Below are 23,990 nucleotides of genomic sequence, written 5' to 3'. Positions count from 1 at the left end.
AGTACGTTTTACAATTAAATTATATATATAATAATTTTTAGTTTTCTATATCATTATTATTAGTTAAATGCGATTGCATTTTCAACAAATAGATAAATTTTATTTTACGGTCTAAAAACTTTTTTGATCTTTTCTTTTATTATTTTACTTATTTTTTATTTATTTTTTTAACTTTTTTTTGTGTTTTGTAGTTTTTTTTTCAACATCAATAATCTACAACCGCAATAACAAACCTTATAAACGTAATTTAAAAATTTAATAAACTTGTTCATAAGAATTAATTTTCTATACACCTAGGTTTTTTTGTTTATGTAACTTAGTTTGTTAATTCTTTTGTTTTTTTTTAGTAAGTATTTAGATTTTTATTTAATAGACTTAGTAATGAAAATACTTTAAATTCTTCTTTTTTTTTAATGTTCTGTTTTAATGTATGTTTTCTTATAATGCAATATAGCTTTTTAAAAACTAAGAAAAACAAACATCTCACAAAAATATCGTAAATAATTAACTTAAATACGAAATACATATACGTTAGAGGAGACATAAGCGGCAAATTAGTTTTATGACGGTGTCTGAGCTATTGGCTGAAAATAATGCAGTCCGTTTATCTAAAATGAAAATAAATTTAAAAAAAGGATTAATTAAAAATATTAAATTTTATGAATATTATTAATTTAGATAAGGTAAATTCAATTGGATATTTTATGGTGCAATATATTTTCTTTGTTATAAAATAAAAAATATCCAGGTAATCTAGAGATAATTAATAAAATAATATTACGATAAAACTATCCATAAGTAGAATATAATTGGTGTACTTAAGAATAACAAAACAAGTTCAAATAATAAATATAAAAACTCTTATTGTATTGATTACTTAAACCTACTTTAACCGAATGCACTTTGTAGTTTGATACTTTTGGAGAAGAGCTTTTCAAATTCAAAATCAGTCATGTTTAGTTGAAAATTTCAAAAAAAAATTCATCTTAGTAAAACTTAGAACAGTTTAATTTAATATTTTGTTTTTAAAATTTTACTTTTCAAACAAATTAACACATGTTGCAGATAACAGTTTTAATTAACAATAAAATAGGACCTTAAGAATTTAAATTATGACATCAAGTCAAGTTCTTTATGGCATTCTAAAAGAAAAAGATATTTGAATTTTAGGTTACGAAACAAAAGTTACTACGATTCACTAAAATTTTGTCATATTAACGATTAATTGTCTTTCTAAGATAGTGAATTGTTATTAATACAATGGGGCTTATCCTGAGTATCGAATTACGAAGTGATAAAGACAATTATCATAAAAAATCAGATATTATTATTGTAAACATAAACCAATTCATACAAATGATTCGCTTTCACTTAGTGATTCGATACTAAGAATAAGCCCCAATATTTTATGAAATAAACTATAACCAATAACAAATAAAATTATCCTAAATTTACCGTCATATCATATTCGGTTATATATGCTGGAATTTCGAGTTGGTCCTTGCAAATTGCTGAATATAAGTGCTCGACTCCAGGAAGGGAATGTACTTTAGCTTTTATAGCAGGCGCCATAAATGTTGTGAACCACCAGGTCATCATCTAAAATAGTTTAACGGTTAGAATTCAAAAATTTTTGGAAAAACAAAGAAAAAAACACAATAAAAATCGAAATTTTACCTTTGTTAAAAAGTTAGGATGAACAATATAGAAAGCTTTAAGATTTTTTTTGTATCTAATATAATATTGTAAAAAATTCCAATGTTAATTTAAATTATAAAATAAATACAAAAATTAATTATTTACTTATATGGAAGTACAGTGTAAACGTCTTTCAGCCATTTAAATGTAGGATAATTGTTTGCAGATGTTAAAGTGTGGAAGTATGCAATGACATAATCACCTTTCACTATTGGATCCAACAAATTGATTAGATATAATAAAGCCTAATAATAAAAATTAAATTTATTTTAAAATTTAATTAAATAATAAATAAATTTAATATATTTTATATGTATGTATATGCAATATACTTTATCTAAATCAATATTTTGAGCTGGAAACCATTTGCCGCAAAAAACAATCACTGGCCTGCCAAGTCTATCAACACCACTTTGATATAAGCACCCAATGCCGGATATTTCACTTAAATCTTCTGTTTTAGCTCTATGTAATAGCCTGTCATACCTGAAAAACAAAAAAAAATACATTTATATTAATACACAAAATAAACAGCCTAGCTCCTAGCATAAATTTATATTTTTGACATTTATAACAACTTTTGACACATTTTGTAGGACTTAATAACAGTGGCTGAAGTTGGAGTTAATATAACTATTAATAATAATTACTTTTTTAATTGCCAATAAAATTTTCACGTGTTTTTTTTTTGATGAAAAATCACAGTTAGGAGCTAAAAAGATTGATGTACAGAAGCTATTCAACTACTGAATTCAGGAAATAAAATTAACACTTTCCATAAAAAAAGTCATAAAACAAAAGAAATATTAGAGTATGTATAAAATTAAGCAAAATGTAAATTGGTCGTCACGAAATTGATATTTTAAAATTTTTGTCATTATTGCAAATAGCATTGTTTTGTTTTCTTCTTTTAGCTTACATGTGGAATACTCGTATGTACCTATTAAGATTTCTTAATTAGTCATAAATTTTTTAACGTATTGCCGTTAAAATAATTATTTTTGTGCTAAACTAATTTTATGCTAATTTAATTATGAAATTTTAAATATGAAAGAAAAATTTTAATTTTAGAACCATATAGACACATTGTTTTGTAAAATAAACAAAATTTTCAAAAGGCGGTACTGTAAACTTATTGAAATGAAATTTGTTATTATTTAAATACGCTAGATGGCAGAGTTTTTCAGAGTTCACATCAGTGTCTAATTTTGAGAAAATTTTTTTTATTATTTTCCAACTTTAATTAATTAATTCTAATCACATTTATTTTTTGACATTACAGCCATTTTTCCTTTATTTTTAACAAACAAACCAGGTATTAAAAAATTTTTGCAACTCGCTCAAGTGACACTTTATATAGCACTTTATACTAACGACTTACTAAACCCCTCCATACAAAACATAGAACCAAATCAAAAGAAAAATAAAAATAAAAAAAAAACTGTCACAAATGAGTGCATGAGTGCTTAAAAATTAAAAAAAAATTTCTATTTAATATAATTTAATTTCCTTTAAAAATTATTCTATAAAATTTATAAAAAGTTTATTGATTTTGTTAACTTTTTGTAGTAGAATATACAAGTATTCTTAAAATTGCATTATAATTAAGAAAAATCCTTTATATAAGGATCGATAACATATACATACACCCACAAATATTATACAAATATATTGATATGTCTAAGTACATTGTATGAATATGCAATATTGTATACGAAATTTGATTATAAAACTTAATAAATTGATAAATTTGCGTTGTATATTTTATGAAAAACGTAATATAGTGCCTATATTTTTATATATTCGTTTAACGATTCACGTATTTGTATAGAAACTACTACACTTAGTAAGACTTGAATTATCACTAGCTCTAATTTGAGGTTTCGTTTCCCAAATTCTTTTGTAATTTCTTTTTATACAGGACCATTTATGGGAGGCATTAAACTTATAATGAAATGAGTTTATATATAATAGTAGCCCTGCTAAAGACTCGATAAAGAACTTTCTGTTTAATGAGAGTTTTATTGTATTCTATAAGTAAGCAATAACAATATATTTATTGTACTTATAATTTTAAATTAATATTAAGGTAATTATTTAAAAAAAATATATTTTCCTTCTCTCCATTATATTAGTCTTAATACGCACCAAAAAAAATTTCCCATTTTGAAGATAACTGCATATACGCAGTTTAAAGCATTGAGAGTATAATTATCTTATGATTTAAATATCTATATTTCCTGAGCTACTTATACATATCCTATTAAGGTTAAATAAAGGTCAAGTGTTTAAACAGGATATTTCTATTATTGTACATACGGCTTATTGATTGTTTTGCTACCTAAAACCAAGCTAATGTACCTTATCTTAGTTCATGTATAGTTTGAAAATAATTAATATTGATTTTGTTTTTCTAGAAATTCTTTAGTTAATTAAAAATATGTTTTTAGATAATTTATCTAATTAAAATTAAGTACAAAAATAGTATTTTTTTTTATCTAATTACATGAATAACATAAACGTATAAGTATGTAGCTTGACAAATTAGATAACTAATTTACTGAATCATTTTTCAAAAATTCTTAATACCTATACGTCAAAACGCAATGACATACATATATCAGAACAGTCTGTATTTAAAACTGATTTTAATCTCGAATTTCAAATGTGACAATTATTGAATCTTGAATATACAGGTTATTTCTAGATGACAATTTTGAATGACAAATAAATTAATAATAATAATAATAATAATCAATTAAATACATGAACTATTATAAAAAATATTATAATATTATAAAAATTTCAATGTACGTTTTACATTGAAAAAAGAAAAAAATTTTCCAAATTTATATTTTCGCATTTAAATTAACAATATGTGGAAAATTACTTATTTAAAAACTTCTTATATTTTTTAAATAATTTTACATTTAATTCATCATTATTATTTACAAATTCTTCTTACTATTTAATTAGAATTACAAATTTTTTTAATAATATTGAAAAGGTGTAAAAATATTTACGCTTTAGATAAATTTTTTAATACAAAATATAGAAGAATAAATAAAATGAATGCTAAAATTAAATGCAAACAATTTATATCGTAATTACTTACATATGTACATACACATATATATATTACAGTAATATCGTATACTTATTATAGGTGTACAAATATAGTTTAACTGCAAAAATACAATAACAAAATCACAACCTTTTTAAATGTACTTTATGTATTATAAAGTGAGTAGTGCGTCGCATTTTAATTCTGTTTCTTTTTTTCTTTCTATGCTTCAATTAATTAAATTTGTTTTGTAATCAAAAACTTGAAATTATCAATAATATTTTAATAAACTAGTTATTTTAATAAGCAATAAATAAAATATGTACTTTTTTTTTATTTACAAATTATGTAAAAAAAAAAAAAAATCTTTTGTAACAAAAATGAAACAAGGTTAAAAAACAAATGTTGAAAATTTTAGAGAAATTTGCAAAATCTTAAGAGAAATTTGTAAAATTTCGAAATTTTACAAAATAAAAATGAGTTTTTTGTTTGCAGTTTGAAAAAAAAAAAAATCTTTTCAATAACATTTGCCTTGGGGTGTTTATACAATTGGTTTATAAGGTTTAGTAAATATTAAAAATCAAGGAGAATTTTATTTAATTTAAAACAGAGCACTTTTAAAATTCGAACTTCATTTATAAAAAAAAAACTTAATTTGTGCGTTTAATCTTAATTGTGTGTTTTCTGTTTTTTTATGTGTTTTGTTAAACGCTTCGGGGTGTTTTATTTTTGTTACAATTTTCTCAAAAACAATACTAGTTCTAAGAAAAATTCACTATAATTAACAAGTATCACTCCATTAATATTGCACAGTAAATAAAATTTAATATTAACTTATACTTTTCATAATATTTATTAACCATGAATTGGTCATATGGGTGTGTATAAGTGATATGAGAGAGAATTTACAAAAGAAGATTTTGGAAAAATTAAAATTTTTAAAAATTCGGTAAAATTAATTGAATTTTCATATTTTTACTACAAAAATCGTAAAACAGATTGGATTTACATTATAAAAATCTAAAAATGATATAATATCCCTTTGTTACTCTGCTTAAATAAATAAATCTCTTTGCAATACTGAATTCTATTTTTAGATACCAAATCGACAGCCCAAAAATCTTATTCCATATTATACAGCATATATAAAACCCCAAAAACTTATTCGCTTTTGTGATTTACATAAAAGAAAACTCCGTTTTAATTGGAATCGAATATTTATTTCCGGTAATAAATTTTGTGCGCTACGTAATACAATCAAAGTTAATTTTCTTCTCAGAAAATTATGAGTCGAATGTGGTCTTCACAAAAATCTTATGCACAAAATACACAAATGCAATTTTCCAACAATATTTGATTTTATGTTTTCGAATTAATCGATTTATAATTGATTAAATTTTATGAATTGTAACAAACAAACAAGAATGAACCAAAAAAAAATTTTTGTCTAACAAAACAAAGAAATATACCGTTATTTTGAACCATTAAAATATTATTGTTGGGATTAGTGATTTGGATGTGTTTTCATTCTACTCATTTGGCATTTTTCCCTTATTCTCCTTATCGCCCTATCGACATTTACCCCATTTCAACTTCTTCTTTTAATATTATGAAAAAAAATGTATTTTCCGAATCGTATATTTAAATCACAATAAGAATAGAATAATATTAATTTTATTAATTGAATTTCAAAACTCTTATATTAATTAAAATTTTATTAAAGTTTTATGAGAAAATTAAGAATATTTTCATTAATAAAATGCGATAATTTTAAAACTTATTACGCATTAGAGAAAAAAAGAAGTTCAAAGAAGACGACCACTGATTTTTCTTAAAATTTAAAATTTTTGGAGAAAAAAAAATTTCCATTACTTCCAAATAAAAATTCTTCAATTTATGTAGAAATTTTATTAACACTTCACAATTTTTTTTTATTTTCTTCAATTCTAACCTTTATAAAATAGTTAAAATGGAAAAAAGTTAAAAATTAATCAAAATAATTTTACAAGTGTGACGAAATTTATCTAAATCAATTGCGTATTTTTCCTTCCGTAATTTTTAACTTTGAATAGAAAATTTCTTTATCTTAATAACCTTTTCTCTGGTGACTCAAATTCATCATCTGGTCCATCAATTTTTGAATCATTTGCTCCATACGGTTGCAATGAATCTAAGTTAATGGTTGTGCTTTCCATCATTTTCAAGTTTTGTTTTTTTTCTTAATTATTCTTTCTTATTTTAAAAACAAAAATCAATATTTTCAAACACTTTTTCGTCAATTTTTCGGCTAAATTTTTTTTTCTTTAAATAAGAAATTATAAATTTTTTTTTTGTAAAATTTTTCAATAGTAAATTTTATAACAATCACAAGTTTTTATTTTATTTTTTCTATACAAAAAATACGGTTTTAAACCTTGAACTTTCAAAAAACAAAAAATTTATTTTTAATTTTCGGAAATTAAATAACAAAAAAAAAACAAAAAAATCACTTATAATTTTAGAAAATTTTTCAAAAAAAAATAAATGCAAAATTCAAAAATAATATGAGAAAATTTTTCAAATTTCCAAAAAATATAAATAAAAATTATTCACAGTTAAAGTTTTCTTTCTCATGAAAAAACAAAATTTTTGCTTCAAGAGCAAAATAAAAAAAAATTATTTATAATAATCCGAACTCACTAAATTTACACCTTAAACTGATACAATTAAAATTCATATTGTATTTTTAAGTGCAAAACTTTAATTCAATTGTGTCTGTACATGAATGTGAACAAAAAAAAAAAAACAAAAAAGCTCTAAAATCACATTTTGTCAAATTGTGTACTGAGAACACAAAAGGAAAAAATGAAAAATTTACAAACCATGTAACAATTTTGATCTTTATTTGTTGTTAGAAATATTGTTATATACTCTACATGAGCGGATTGCTCTTAAGAGAGAGTGAATTATAACTCAACTATAAAGTGACATTTTATTCACTCATCTGTTTCAATTAGAAACGCTATTCAAACTCACTATGAAAGTAGTATGTAAATGGAACGGTCTCTTTCGGTATGTATGAGTAAAATATAACATTAATTTTTAAATTCAATCAAAAAAAGAAGACATTTCAAATATTGTAATGAAATGCTAAAATAACTCCGAAAATATACGATCCACCTGCTGTAAATTACCGGAAAAAAATAACGTAACTGAACAGATCCTCCAAGTATCTGTTCGAGGTAGTTTTGCTCAATTTTGGCTACTCATTAGTAGTTTGAGCATGTAAAGGGAACGCAAATTCTGTAATTGACCAAAAAACAACTTCTTCAAGAAATGAAAGAAAATGTTAAAGTTGTCGAATTTTTTCTCAAAGATGACGATTAAATGTGATCTTTTTTGCTTCGCACTGTTTTTTCTTTGGTAGAATTCATTTTCTTAAAAGTCCGTTTTCTTTATCAATTATGCTAAAGAACGTCAATATTAAACCTATAAATTAAAAAAGAAACTTTTTTCGCGTTTTGGACTGTTAATTGCTTCTTTTTTAATGTACAATTATACCATTTTGATTGGGGCGTTCGGTTAGTCTGAAAACGAAGTCATTTTTAAAGAAATAAATGACAGTATTGCTATAATCAACCCCATATTACGTTGTGAGTTTACTTTGTTTACATTTTTATTGAATATTCTTTTAAAAAACATCTATGACTTAAACTTTTACGAAAATAAATTTAATATCAGTATTTTGGAAACAATCATTCTTCTTACGTTTAAAAATCGAATACTTTTCGTATACACTTTTCCGAAAAACACAATCTGGCCCCAAATTTTAAACCTTTATCTTAGAAAATTAATTTTGTTCCATTTCCATTAGGAGTGTACAGTAAGAGAAATACAAGTGAGAAAGTAATATAAAAATTTACGGTATAAATTTTCTCAATCTTAAAATTTATAAAATTTGTACAAAATTGTTATACAGCAATATTGTTTTTGTTTTTTGTCATACATGAGTAAGGAGTAGATTTTTTGAAAGAAGCAAGAAAAAAAGCTTATATTTGTTAACATGCGCACTTATAAATTTCAAATTTAATGAAATTTCATAAGAGTTTTTTTGAGTTAATTTTGTGTAAAATAAAAATAAAAAAAGAGGAAAAAGATAAAAATGAATCATCCTTTTTGTGATTTATTATTTTTAATCGAACATTAACTTGAAGGATACACAAAAAAGCTTTGATATGTTGAATGTTTGATTTTCTATTCATTCTTCAAAAAAAAAAAAAATAAGTACACACATGCATATAAGACTGAATAAAATTCTGTGTTTGTATACTGGAAAAACAAAAAATCAATCATGACGTCATGAAATTACGTTTAACATAAAATTAAAATAAAATTTCCTAAATGCTCCAGTTTTATTAACTTTCTTTAAAAATAGCTTAAGTTAACAATTTTTATTGCTATTTTTAAAAAAGTAGAGTACATTTTAAATTAATGAACATTAACTACATATTCATACATACATATACAAATCGTCGGCTGAGAAAGAAAACAGCGTATAACATTTATACGTCGTTATCCGATTTTATTACCATTGGATTCTCCATAGTCGATTCTATAAGTTGAGTTACTTTATATTTCTCTATCTTTTTATTCTAACATACTTTTTAAATAAAAACGAAAATATTGTATAAAGCATTTTTAGAAACTAATTAATAACAAAATAGCGTAAAATGCGTTTACTTTGTTTTATTTCCAAACCGTAACTTTTTACAAAATTTAAAATAATGTAATGAATTCTTACACTATTTTGGTAGAAAATTTATCATTCAGTTGTTAATTTCAATACCAAATAAAAAAGTGTATGTTACTTTTACACGCTTTTTAAATTTTAATAAAAAAAATTTTTGCAATAAACTGAAAAGTAAAACGGTGTAAGAATTTGATACACTGTTTCATATTGCCTTATACACTACTTTAATTTTGAATTTTGAATCGTCTTCCCTGGCAAACAATGCAATAAAACAGCGTACAAAACAAACGTACATATGTACATTATACTTGTTTAATTTTGCTTAATTCTATATGCATCTTCATGTATAAGACAAATATTTTTAACAAATAAGTATTCTGTTGGATTTTGTTGATCAGTACAGAACTTAAAGTTATAACTTTTTTTAATAAGTGAAGCAAATACGAGTATTTAATAATAATTTAAGGCAAAATTTTATACTCACAACAATTAAAATAATTTTGTTGTGTTACGTAAAAAGAAAAGGAATAAAAATTTTAATGATGAAGAAGTGGTAACATTTTTCGAGAAGTCACCAGAAAATTCTATTACAGACTTTTCTTCTTTTTCTGATGACAATTATGAACCTAGCAAGAGTTCAGCATCTGAAACGGGTGAAGCGGAACCAGAAAAACTTACAGAATGTTTTATAGACTACACGTTTGATAATGAAGCCATTACATCTACATCACCGGAAACACTACTCGAAAAAATTTTATAAAGTACTAATCTAAGTGAAAATGTAAAAAAGCAATAAAATATATTAAAAAAGAAAGAATTCAAAGCAAAAGAACGTTACAACGGAATTTGCAACTGCCAACACAATTGCGTTGAAAAATTTCCTTAAGATGCAAGAATTAATAGTAATAATTCGTATTGAAAGCTGGGTGATTATGGAAAGAAAAGATTATTTCTAAAACATACTTTCACACACAAAGTATATACAAGAAAACGACCGCGAATGTCTCGAAAAAATTTTACGCCTTGTTATACATTGTATGGTAAAACCGTTTGCAAAAAAGCTTAACTTAAGCATTATAAAATACACATAAAAGTTGGCTAGCATACTTATAAAAGAATCTTTAATACAAAATTTAATTACTCGTTTCATGTGCGCAATATGAAAACATTATCAATCAATCTTAGTTAGAAACATTCAGTAGCATTTTATCAAAACTTGGCAGAAAAAGCCTCATCTAAAAATAATTTATCTAAATTAAAGAAACCAAGCTATTCAGAAGACGAGGTTGAAGAGCTATAATTAATTTTTAAAACTAAGTTTCAAAATTTCAAGTAGAAAAAATAATGTACATTTGAATTATCTTTTATGTTAATATTACTTATTTTTGTTTACGACTTTTCATGTTACATTAATATCGATAAAAATACCTGTTTATATTTTCATACGTTGAGTTAAAGTATGTAATGTTAATTTTGTTTCTCAAATTATATTAATTTTTTACAAAATAAAATAACGTATAAATAAAAATGAAATGGTGTATACCATACAAAAAAATTAAAATGAAACAGTGTATAACTTTCTTCATACAATTTCTACCAAAAATAAAATAGTGTAAGAAGTACCAAGAAATTTCAAACCTCTAAGATCTACAAAAATTTATTTAATCAAATTTATGCAAATAAACTATTTATTCCCCCAAAAATGTTTAACATAACTTTTCAGGATAGTCAAAGATGACAATCGGAAGATTTTAGATTCGAAACTTCATTTTCATTTTGCAAAAAACTTCAAACGCGATTTACTCAAAACTATACCTTTTTTTATACACTGTTTTATTTCTCAGCCGACGAAATTATCAAGTTCACGTGCTGAATGTAATTTCAATCTAATATCGAAATTTTGTATTTGATAGGAAAATATTTTTAAAACTATTTCATTCTATTTATAGAAAAAAAATTATTTTTCGTTTCTATTTTTTTTTTTTCTTAATTTCTACTTTTCCTTTTATGGAAAATTGCTTACATAGAATTTTTGTGAATTACGTGTAAAATAAAATATTTTACAAATATAGAAATAAAGAGAAATTGAATTTAAGTGCGTGACCTAGGAAAATATACAAAAAAAAAAAAATAACAAAATAATGTTAAAATCAATTAATCATATGGAATGGAAAACTTTTTGTAAACATTAAATAGAATTTCTTACAAAAATTCTATTTAAAATCAGTGGTTTACGGAAAAATTGTTACTATTCAAAATTCTATACCAAGTAGAAAATTCATTCATAAAAAATTTGAAAAAAAAAAAATTGTATTAAGCTTATAAAGAGCAAACTTTTCCAGTTTGATTAATTTACAATTAAAGTATTTTGGAACAAAAATACTAGGAAAATATTAAGCCGACTCACCGATATCAACTAAAAGTAGTTTATTTACATTTCTTTAGGGAAATTAACTGACGTTGAAAACTCGAGATGTGAAATTTGGTGAGTTTGCAAAATTCATTTTATTACATTTTGCAAACCCACCACCAAAACGTAATAAAATGGATTTTGCAAACCCACCTTGTTCTGTGAATAAACCCATCATATTCATTAAGAAGGTGCATCAGTCTACTCAACTGCCCTCACCTTTCAGACTCAATCTCCTCATGTGACTCCTGAGTCGGCAGTATCCCGTAAGAAGACTCGTGAGCTTGTTCTTACATTCTCATTTTCTTGCTATACCACTTCTGATTATAATCGCCCAGAAGCTCCTTGGCCTACCGTAGCGTGAGACGTCCACATTTTCTAATCTTACTACTGAATCTTAATTTGCATTCTTAAACAAAAACTTTTCTCAAAAAATAACAGTAAAATATAAAACTAAATATTTTTTTTTGTAAGCAAAACAAAAAAATTGCGTAATAAATTTTTTTTCTCGTAAACTTAAACTTTCAAACATCTTTTTAATCTTCAAAATCATAGTATGTTTATTTCAAAAGAAAAAACAAGAAAAATATGTAATAATATTATGCAAATGCATTTTAAAATATAAAATCATAAAAATTTTTTTTTTTACTATTTTTAATTACTTTTGTTTTAATTAACTGTGTTTGCATTAACATAAATCAAGAGTAAATTCTACGTCGTATGAATCATTTTAATTTACGGCGTTTTTATTTACAAGTTAAACAGTCAGCATTGTTTTTTTACTTCATTTTAAAAAATATTTATTGCTTTAAATATTCATGACTAAAGATAACAAATAAAATCCAAATTTTAAAACTGCTTGATATATTTAGATTAGCCCCAGTATCTTAAAGTAATAAATGAGATGAACTTAATCATGACAGAATGAAAACAAAAAACAAAAATAATTAAAATTCTATATATGTACATAAATATTAAGTTGTTAAGAAATTGAAATATTCTGTTAAAGATTTTAGAAAAACTATTTTTGTTAGAAATACACAAAAATTCTAAAATAAAAGAATTCTTTGACGTTGATACTCTCTCTCTCTATTCTGCAAAAATTAAAACATGAATTGAAAATTTGAGTTAATTTTAATTTCACTCTTTAAATTACTCTCAATTTCATATTGAGCATTTTCGTTTTATAACTAAAAAAAAAAGTGGAACAAAAAAATTTGTTTTAAAATTTGTAATTTTTTACAAAAACCCTAAAAAAAATTCAAAATTCATCAACAGGTTGTTGCTCATTGATTTTATTAAGGTTATAATATGTTTGCGAACACATACATATGTACAAATAATTCATCAGCAATATTTACAAGTTGACATTTTATAGATGACACATTGAATTTATTAATATGGTTGTCTACAATTCAAGAAATTAATATGATTTGAATCCTAAAATTCACATTCGGTATATTCGGTAGTAAGTTTTAATTTCACTATTAAAATATAAAAACTAAAATGTTTGAATGTCAATATTAAAAATATTGCATAAGATTTTGCAAAAAATTTTGTACGTTTTTTATTTATTATAAAAACGTGACAAAAATTTTCAAAAAACAAAATAAAAAACAACTACAAATTAAAAGAGCGTTTATTACGTTTTTTGCTCATCGTTTTGGTTTTATGATGTAAATTAAATTTAATAAATTACTAACAGAGGGCAGTTCAATAATAAATTTTAAGTTTTGAAAATAAAAATGAAAATAGTAAAAATTAGATGAAATATAACCGGAACAAAAGCAGATTATTTTTGACAGTAGAAAGAAGGAAAGATGAGAAAAAATTTATTTTTTCTCTAATAGAATTTTATTATTATTTTAGTTGAAAAATTGATTGAAAAAATCTTAAATAAAAAAATCAACAATAAAATATTCTATTTAAACAGTGCTGGAATCTAGTTTTTCGCCTACTTTTTCCCCCACAAAAAAGAATTGGAGTTAAATTGTATTTACAAACTCAACTAACTTTTTGATTTACTAGGATTATTTAAAGAAAAGCTTGCATATAGCATATTTACTACTCGCTATTATACATGGATCCTCCTCAAAGAAAAAAAAACACACGAACTTATTCTGATAAAATCCCATTATAAAAAAATTTAAACTTAAAAAAAAATATTGTACATGATTATGTAACGTTGATTAAATTTTGAAACCTACATGGAATTAATTATAAATTACCCATTAAAATAAGCAATAAAAGTTATAAAAAACCACAGATTTCGTTATTTTAAGGTATAAAAAGTTTATTGCCACAGTGCCTAATTTAAACGTTTTATTCAATCACTTAGTAAATTTATTATAATGTAGTAAGTTTCGGAATAATATGTTTTTTGTATATGTGTACTTTATGCTTACGTTTTATGTTTACTACTAATTCTTAAACTCTGATACAATGACTTCAAAAAGTAGTTTAGAAAAAAAAACAACCTTGATTTCTTCTATTATTTCTAGTATTAAACTTATTAGAATAACAGAAATCTAAGAGACGGCCATATAATAACCAAATTAAATAGTAACTAGCCACTTGTTCAAATACATGTAAGACAAATTTATAAGAATCTTAAATATTTTATAAAAAATTAAATTCATATTCTCCAGTTGATTCAATCTTCTTTCAATATTTTTAAAATATTGTAATTAAAATTTAACATTTAATTTTATTCTATATTTATTTTATTTAATCAAACGAATACAAATTAATTTAATTAAGGTGATTAAATAATTTAAATCAAACCTAACCTAAAAAGTATCATTTGCGTTACTACAGTTCATTCGATCAACATTATTACATCATGTCAGAAATACAAATGAAATACAGACGTCAACAATCATATTAACATATTTAATTAAAACATATTATTAAAAATGATTTAATAGTGCTGTTGTTGTTGTTGTTTATACAAATTATCAAATCATGCTAGCTAGGAATATTTGATTTTCTCAGATAAAAAGTCTTGTATAATTTGAAAAATACACTTTTGTTCTAAAATATTTATCAATTAAATATTTATTATTAATTCAATTGATTTTTTATTCTTTACTTTTAATACGAATAAAGCATATTTTGCTAAATCAAATATAAAAAAATTTATTGTAATACAATTGAGTAAAATCTTAAAATTAAATGCCGCTATTTAGAAACAATTAGTATAGATATGCGCACATGTGTATCATATACATATGTGTGTAACATTATAAAATTCGCGCTTTGAATAGCGAAATAATAACATGTTTTGCGATAATATAATCAGATATGTGATCTAAATAAACAAAGTAAACATTAATGAAGAAAAAAAAACTACTTCCAGTAAAAAATGTTCTTCTATTCTTTAAAAAATTCAAGAAAAAAAATATTCTTAAGAGTAAAAGTAAAAAATGAAAATTGTGAAAACAAAATTAATTATACATTTTAAATTTTGCATTCTATTCAATGCATTTTGTAACAAAATATTTATAATATTCTGACTAGTTTCACTTGTAAGAAACCTTAAAAATATTAAATTTCAAGTTACCAGTCTTCCGTGAAATATAAGTTACTTGTTGATGTCATGCTTTTTATCTTCTTGAAGCGACCAGCTACTTCAATAGATTAACATATTTTGTTTTGGTAGATAGTAAGAAAATATCCGCGTGACGGTAGCAAATAATTTATAAATTTTTGTAATAACCCCCTATATTGTACATTATAATTTTAATAATTTTTTGAAGAATACTTTTTTCTAATCTTTTAGTTTGCTAATCTGTATGTACTTTTCACAAGAAAATTAAATAAATTCAAGATTAAAAATTATTTTTAGTACATAAATCTTCCACCGCAAATTTAAACAACAAACAAGAGGTATACAAACTTAACCAACAAAATAAACCAGGTATATGAAAATTACTTTTTTTAAAGAAAAAATATTGCATATTTCGCTTAAAAAACCAGACTAAAAAACCAATTAAAAATAATTGGCGACATCAAAAGTCAATTAAAATAGATGTTGCCTCAAAAAATATTAGACTTCTGGACCTAAAATTTTCTCGCATCAAAAAATTAAGATTACACAAATTTCTCAAGTTTCAGTTTATTGAATACTGAATTACGGGAAAAAAAATTTTACTGAAAGTTAGGCACTAACCTTTCTTGATGTTCAATGCCTTCCAATCCATTTTCTATAACGCTTTTATATACATCGGTTCTTCCGCGATCTCCTAAAAGACGTTGTCTATCTAAATCACCCTGAAAAAAAATATAAAATAAATACTCATGTTACTACTTCCTTCATTCAATATTTCTTACCTGCATTTGAGAAAAAGAATGTTGTCCAATATTTAAATGAGAACTCATACTTGAATTAACATTTATATGACCTAGCTCTAAGTCGGAATAGTTATCGTCAAAATCGTGGGGACAGTTATCAGAATCATCATCAGCTGAAATTAAAAATACAAGAATCAAATATAATTGAATATCGCAATTGCATGTAACTTTTTTAAAATTAAAACATACATGAAAATTCGAAAGAATCGTTTATCATAGCTTTCACTTAATATTACAAAAAAATAAAATAATAATAACAATAATAGTAATAATATGAATAGTGTTATAGTCAGAATAAGATTTGAAATTGTCTGGTAAGAAAACTCCTTTGTAGGAAAGCTTACAAATATAACTTGTATAAGATAATGGAAAGAATTCAACTTTTTTAATACAATTTTTAAAACAATTTAATTATTTTGCTTTCGTTTTTTACGTTTTTCTCTTTTTTTTTTGTTTTTTGTGCGACAGATGTGCTCTATCATATATTTTACATTTTTATTTGAGCTAAGATAAAATACCTTATTTTGAAAGCAAATGATAAACACTTTTTCAGTATGTTAAAATCATTACGGCAGAGTGTTAAGTAAATTTAGTAGAAAAATAAACAAAATAAAAAAAAATGGCAAAAAAAATAATAATGGTTAAATTTTAAACTTCTCAATAATTTCCAGTTGATTTTTAAATTTTTTCAACTTTTTATTAAGGTTAGTATTGAACATTGTGTGCAAAGGTTGAACACCAAGCGAAGCAAATTAATTAATACACTTGTTAGCACAGGATAATTAAAAAATAATTAAGAAAAAAAAATGAAAATTCGTGAATATTCATAGTAAACAATATTTGATTTTAAATAAACACTAAACTTCTTAAATATTAAAAAAAGTCAGAGAATTTTTGTAAAAAATAAAGAATAAAGATAATCTAATTTCTAATAATGTTTTTGTTCTTGGACTAAATTGTTAATAAATGTAAAATGCATTTCCAAATAAATAAATATTTACATTAAAATATTTATTAAATTTTTTTAGTTCAAAACAAAATTTCAGAGAATTACAAAAGAAATAATTTTGAAAAACTAATCCACACTAGCTATCTATGTGTATTTGGTATTTAATTTGTAAAAAAACTTACACAAAACCTTAGAATGTTGTGGTTCTTTATTCATTTTAGAAAATATTCAAAAAGAAATTTTGTAACTTTTATTAAAATGAAAAAACAAAAAAATTTAAATTTTTAGTATTAAAACACTAGTGCAATAATGATTAAAGACTATTATGTCTCGTTAAAATTCAGCGTAATTGACATATCTGAATATCTTTCACCAATAATGTAATCTTAATTAAGATATGAGGAAGATAGGAATGTTTAAAAAACAAAGATAAGAAAATTCTATTTAAAATAATGAATGTTACCGACAATATAAAATCTCATATGAAAAGAAAAAATATATTTTTAATGTTAATGCAGAATTTTTAAAACTAAACTGAAATTAAAAAAAACAAGGTGGATTACAATTTTTTCAATATTGATTTCCCTATTTTGAAGCACAAAAAAGATAGTTTTGGAGAAATAGGGATGAAAAATTGGTGAATGTGCATTTTATAATAAGAAGACATTTTGCTCGAAATAAAATTTTTTTGATAATATTATACTTTGTACCGGAAATTAAAAAAAAACAACCTTATAACTTTTTACACTAACTTCATACATCTATTAAAATTTAGAGCTTCGGATTTAATAAATAGGAGTAAAAAAGTGTAACACAATTGTGCAAACGATGCGATTGGATTGTTTTTTCTTCGCGTCCTTTTGAATATAGTCTACAATGAATTATGGAATTTTTGAATATTAAGGACAAGAACATACATAATCATCAAAACCCAAATTTTTTAAGTAACATATTTATGAATTCTATGAAGAGTATCTATAATATTGAAAAGATTTGTATGCGTTCACTTTTTATTTTTTTAAGAACTCATATGAATATAAGTGATATGAACCAGGTTACCCAATTTTATTATTCAAATGTTTTATTGTTTTAGAAATATATTTCTTTATAAAAAAGATACTCACCCATTGGAGGTATTAAAACGAATGTTAAATATCCAAAATAAATTTTCCTCGAAAATATGAATAAGTGAAAATAGGAACTAAAACTCCAAAATTTCAATCATAGTAGGAAGTTGGAAATGGAGTTGTTATGTTAACACACCTAAAATTGAAAGAAAAATATTAAAATTTACTTATCAACAAAACGGTCTTAACGTAAAGATAATTGTTAAAAAAAAGGTTTCAAAATTATAATAACTATTAAATATTTTGTAAAAAAAAAAGTTATTTTTAAATCCATTGGACGTAAAAATATTGCTAGGTTCCTTCATATGCATCTAAGTAAGTATACCTTCAGAAAAAACTGTAAAAATCTATTTCATTAACTTTTGAATTTTATTTAATTAATATTTTCTATTATAAAATCCAAAGTTATATTTTTAGAAGATATTGTAAGCAATCGAAATTAAATATTAATCAATAGATAAATAGAAATATTAAGTTATTATTTAACATTATTTAAGGGAAAACCTTAACAAATTCACTAGACACGCAAACTTTATGTTATTTTTTTACATTTATATTTTTAGGGTAAAATCATTTTGTTTTTATTTTAGCATTTGAAATGAAAGGGCAAAATTTCTACCAAGGTTATTGGTATCATCTAGTACCAGATTGTTTTATTTTTACGTCATAAGAATCTCTTACTTAACCTTTGTATTACCAGTTTTAAAGAATATACGATTCATTCGCCTTCATAAAAATTTAAAAATTACTTATATACCTACCTACCTACTCTTTGTTTAAAAATAAATGGCTATGGAATTATATAAGTTACAAAAAAATATTTTATCTCTTCTATGAATCATACAAACATGAAAATTTTAACATTAACTCTTTTAATGTTAGTATGTAAGTAGGTATCTCTCTCAATCCATATGAAAAACAATGTACAATTTATTACTACTATTAAGCAATCTTAGTAGAATTACGTATAACAAAATCATATTTGTATGTTTTATGTAAGTTCTAGTTGCTACTTTGCAATTTTTATTCTTCCATTTACCAAAAGATGTTCTTTTTTCTTTTTACATAATTAATTAAGCCACTGACAATACATTTAAATATGCTTGTTAAGGTGAAATTGTAAATCTAATTAGTTTAACTTATCTAATTCAGATTTAGAAAATTTTTAGTTGAAAAAGAGGAATTTTTTATTTAGTTTAAAAAATTCAACAATTTTACACATTTTTATAGAAAACAATTCTATAATTACAATAATTAGTAAGTATAATGTGAGTGTTCTTTACTCAACAATGTTTTTACAAATTTCTTATTTAATAAATTGATTTTTCACAAAACTAACCCGTTTTTAGATTTTTTGTAGTAACAAATGATGATATAATTGTGTAAAGTTTTAAAAATATTAAATATTAATTTAAAAAATAAAAAATTCAATTGAATTTGTATATTTTTTGCACCAACTTTTTTGTACTTTTTTTTCCTTCCTGCACTTTTTGACGTTTCTTACAATTGCGCATAACGAAATTCTAAAAATCTTCAAATGTCAAATATTTAGAATGTTGAGATTGCCAGTACAAAGGAAATATCTAAAACTTTTTTAAAAACAAATGAAAAATTTTATTAACACCAACAATACCAACACTGTCATTAACTTTGATGAGTTTTAAGAAAACAAGGAAATTTAATTTTTTACGTGAAACTACATTTTTTTTATGTTAAATCGTTCCTTTTGGTTTAACTTGAGAATTTAATTCTAGTAAAAAAAATAAAGAGAAAAATAAAGGCTTGTCAGATTGACTTCAATTTATGATTGGATTGGAAACGGAGTCTAATGTCCAAATAATAAGTATAATATCGAAAAAATATATATGTATGTAATTTAATACAATATATCTAATTTTTCAAATATGGCGACTGGAATTGGTTTGCACATTCCCGAAAACTTTTTTAATTTCCACAATATACTCAGAAGCAATTTTAAAAATTTTATTTTGCTTTTAAGTAAGAAGCTTTTTATATGAAAAAAAAATTATTATAAAAGTTTTAAAATTAAAATTTAGTACAATATGCATATACTTATATATTTTGTAAAAATTACTAAATCATATTTTCGATAAATGTCAAAATAAATTTAACATGGTAATGTCAACATAGTCTGCTAATTTAGTACTTAAAATAAAAAATTGCATAAATATAGGAAAGTGATTTATTTTAATTGCTCCTTACAAATGGTGGGAGTCCTAGCTCATATCAAATGCGCAATTTTCCGTTTCAAATTTGTTTTAACTATTTTAAAATGAACAAAAATTTTAAATTTAATTAAATATTTTATAACCTTTAAAAAAGCATATCTATCTTTGAAGTTTCAAATTGATTTACCTATACTCTATAGGGTATGTTTTCTAAAATTTTGTATGTACTAAGTTGCTGTTCGTTATGCTATTTATAATCATGCCATTTCAGTTATGTTAATTAATCATGCCATTTCAGAAATCTTAATTATCTACTAGAACCTGAAGATTGAATTAATAACAGAAAAAATAATATTAATAGTTCTGAACTGTCATGAGTATAAGAAACGAGATCTTGACGAATTAATATTTTACATAACTCGCACTAGAATCCATGTTATGGTCCATAATACTTTATTTCTTTTTATTTTATTCTAAGAAAAAAAAATTAAGTCTTCATCTTATTTTGTATTAAGCTTAATGTAAACTTTATGCATTATGCATAATATAAAATTAGTTGGTATAAAATAATTAAAAAAATGTGACAATTTTCGCAAAATAAATTAAGTTTACACGTAAGTATACATTCATATTCTTACTGCAATCAAATTTTTTATTATATTGGATATAGGATTACAGCGTAGAAAAATTGAGAACAAAATAAACCAAGGTTTGTTGTATTATACGATATGGAACGATCAACTGTATAGAAATTATAACGATGAAATTCAATGCCCTAAAAGTGTATTGACATTCATTCTTTTTTATATCATAGTCATATATAGTATATATATATATATATATACATCTTAGATAGTGTGAAACATTTTACACTTAGAAACACTTAGAATCGGCCTATAAGAAAATAATATATTAAAACTATTCATTTATATACATATAATTAATTTGAAGTTTTCAAAATTTCAAAAAAAAAATAAAATTTGTTTTCGGTTTCGCATACTCCCATTAACAAATTAGTTAGGTACTTAAGTTTTTTTCTTATAAGAGAGCAGAGCCCGTTTAATAACCTGTAAGTTTCCTACAAAATGCAAAATGATTTTTTACCGAAATAAACTGAAAAACGCTACAAAAGGAATTGTATACTATTTAATGAATCGATTCCATAGTAGTTCCATAGAAGTCCATAGTAGCTGATAATATGTAGTCAAAGTGTAACTTGATATAACATTTGGCATAGCTATATCTCCTAAATGTTTAACAAGTTTAAAATCTAATGATACCCTCACAGTATATGAATAAAGAAATAATATAATACTAATTGAAATTAAAGACTTGTTCTAGTTTAATTATTAAAAGCGTGTGCTTACGATTAAAGTTTAAATTTTTAATAACATTATGTATTTTTATTTTTCAACATTTTTTATTTTTGCGTTTGCAAGCGATTTCATTTTTCATAATTTCGTTCACCTTTTTTTATACAGATATATGAATGTATATGTACCATAATATGTATTATAATGAATTAAAATATCAAAAATGATTTGAATACAAAACAAAAAGTTAGTCTTTCAGTAATTGTTGTCAAGTATTTTTGTACAAAAATATTCGAATATTCACATGCAATATTATTTGCATAAATATAGGTACATATATATACGTATGTACTTATATTATAAATACGTATAATATAAGTACATACAATGTATGTATATATATATATATTTGGAAAATAAATGCAAGTTTCAGCTGAATTTAACAATATCAGATATATTGTCGAACGTGTGTACTTATAATAAGGGTAGTGAACTTTGTAGTAAGATTTAAAAGAAATTCAGGAGTGAAATTGATCTTTGTTCATATAATAACCGTAAGCTACAGAAACGCAGAAATTATACAAATGATCCAAATCTTAAATTTTAAATTATTGTCATTAAACTACTTAAATTGCATTATACAATAATTGAATACAGAAGCATTAACGTCATGTTCGAATTTGACGACTAATTAGTTTACTTAAGATAAGTAATTTTTCAGAAAATATATTTCAGAATTATTTACATAAATGAAAATTCGAATTTTGTTGATTCCGAGAGAGGATAACCGCGGGAAAAAAAATTATACAATAAATAATGAAAAATGACACCACAAAAATTTTAAGGAGTCATATAAAACCAAAAAAATCGCATAGAATTGTTTAAATTATTGTAACTATCTGTAATTATCTAGCATGATTGTAATATTAGATTTTAGGTCTAAGGAATTGCACTTTTAATTTTAATAGTCACACTTTTTTTAAAAAGTCAACAACATAACTTGAAGAACACAAAATATGTATATGTACATTCATGCATATGTATAACAGTTTATTTAAATAGTTTTGAAGTTGTCAAAATTATTTTGTATTAACAGCTTCATATTAGATATATAATAAAAATTTGTATATTTGTACTTACATCAAATTTAATTTAAATTAGCCTTAAATTAGTACATATATTTTTATAAAACACTTTTTTCTATTCACACATAATAAAAAGTACCTGTTAGTAGATAATTAGAATTTTTTAATATAATTGTTCTATTATTACATACCTATACATAATATGTGTAAATGTATGCATCATGATTATGCTTGTGTGCGAATATCTACATTAAACAATAACGGCATACTGATAAAAACTAATTTAATTTTTCAATAAATAAAGTAATAATCCCTCTAATTATAACAAATTATTATACAAAATTTTTACCACTAAAACTGAGTGCCTTATTTATTATACATCATATAATATGTACGTATATATGTACATATATACTTATTTTTAACATTCTCAAATTTAATCATTTATGAACATCCATTCATACATACATGTTTATATAAATACGAAGCTTTCGAATGTTTAAAAATTTGTATTTTTACAATAAGAGCTGACTGCTTTTTTTAATATTGTATTTAAATTTTTTTTAAATCAGCATTTATATATATATGTATTCGTATATTATTTATACATATTGTTCGTATGTAGATGGATATAGACAAGTTTTTAAAAATAAATAAACAATTACATACTTATTTATTTTTGCTTTTAAAATTTAATCGTACCTTACAAAAAGAATATGATGTATAATAAAAAAAAAAAGCTTAACGGTAGAGTTTAGTTTGCTGTTCGCTGCTGCTGTGTAGTGTGTTTAGCTCGTTCGTTCAACAATTTTATTAATTTTTTTGTTTTTTTCAATAAAGTTTTTAAAGTGTCAGTTATTTTTTTTTTTTTTTGAAACTTAATTTTATTTTGTACAAGCACCTATATACCAGAAAACTTTATTTATATTATTATACCATATGTACTTATTCAAGAATAATATATGTACGTACGTATATAATATATTATATGCCACACATATGCTGAGAAATATCTATGTACATACATTATAATTTCATTCATATACGTATATTTTAAATTGAAGGTATTTTTC

At 23.1% G+C, this 23,990-nt stretch overlaps 1 protein-coding gene across 3 annotated transcripts; it reads right to left on the bottom strand.

Moving 5' to 3' along the window:
* On the bottom strand, positions 1-19,824 carry LOC129607204 (protein GDAP2 homolog). Of its 3 annotated transcripts, XM_055518001.1 has the most exons (9): positions 19,670-19,824; positions 18,328-18,466; positions 16,234-16,367; positions 16,073-16,173; positions 2,031-2,184; positions 1,804-1,943; positions 1,678-1,732; positions 1,456-1,599; positions 5-608 (listed from the first exon to the last, which is right to left on the bottom strand). In XM_055518001.1, exons 2-9 carry the CDS (start codon positions 18,329-18,331, stop codon positions 561-563), a joined length of 780 nt encoding a protein of 259 aa, XP_055373976.1. In that variant the 5' UTR covers positions 18,332-18,466; positions 19,670-19,824; the 3' UTR covers positions 5-560. The 3 variants fall into 3 exon arrangements, with proteins under 3 accessions (XP_055373975.1, XP_055373976.1, XP_055373978.1); XM_055518000.1 differs by lacking the exons at positions 18,328-18,466; positions 19,670-19,824 and adding an exon at positions 17,386-17,494 and having other exon boundaries at positions 1-608; XM_055518003.1 differs by lacking the exons at positions 16,073-16,173; positions 16,234-16,367; positions 18,328-18,466; positions 19,670-19,824 and adding an exon at positions 6,857-7,157 and having other exon boundaries at positions 8-608.
* Between the last annotated feature and the right edge of the window lie 4,166 nt (positions 19,825-23,990).

The sequence above is a fragment of the Condylostylus longicornis genome, unplaced genomic scaffold (genome assembly GCF_029603195.1).
Source record: "Condylostylus longicornis isolate FDR11 unplaced genomic scaffold, ASM2960319v2 ptg000027l, whole genome shotgun sequence".
NCBI classification, from domain to species: Eukaryota; Metazoa; Arthropoda; class Insecta; order Diptera; family Dolichopodidae; genus Condylostylus; species Condylostylus longicornis.
This window is presented reverse-complemented; position numbering and strand designations above follow the sequence as displayed.

Excerpts from the sequence above, each read along its gene's own strand:
- LOC129607204 (XM_055518000.1), bottom strand. The coding sequence starts at position 17,419 with ATGAATAAAGAACCACAACATTCTAAGGTTTTGT. Across the intron at positions 16,174-16,233 it reads ATTCTTTTTCTCAAATGCAG|GGTGATTTAGATAGACAACG; the intron begins GTAAGAAATATT and ends ATTTTTTTTCAG. Across the intron at positions 2,185-16,072 it reads GGCATTGAACATCAAGAAAG|GTATGACAGGCTATTACATA; the intron begins GTTAGTGCCTAA and ends TTTGTTTTTCAG.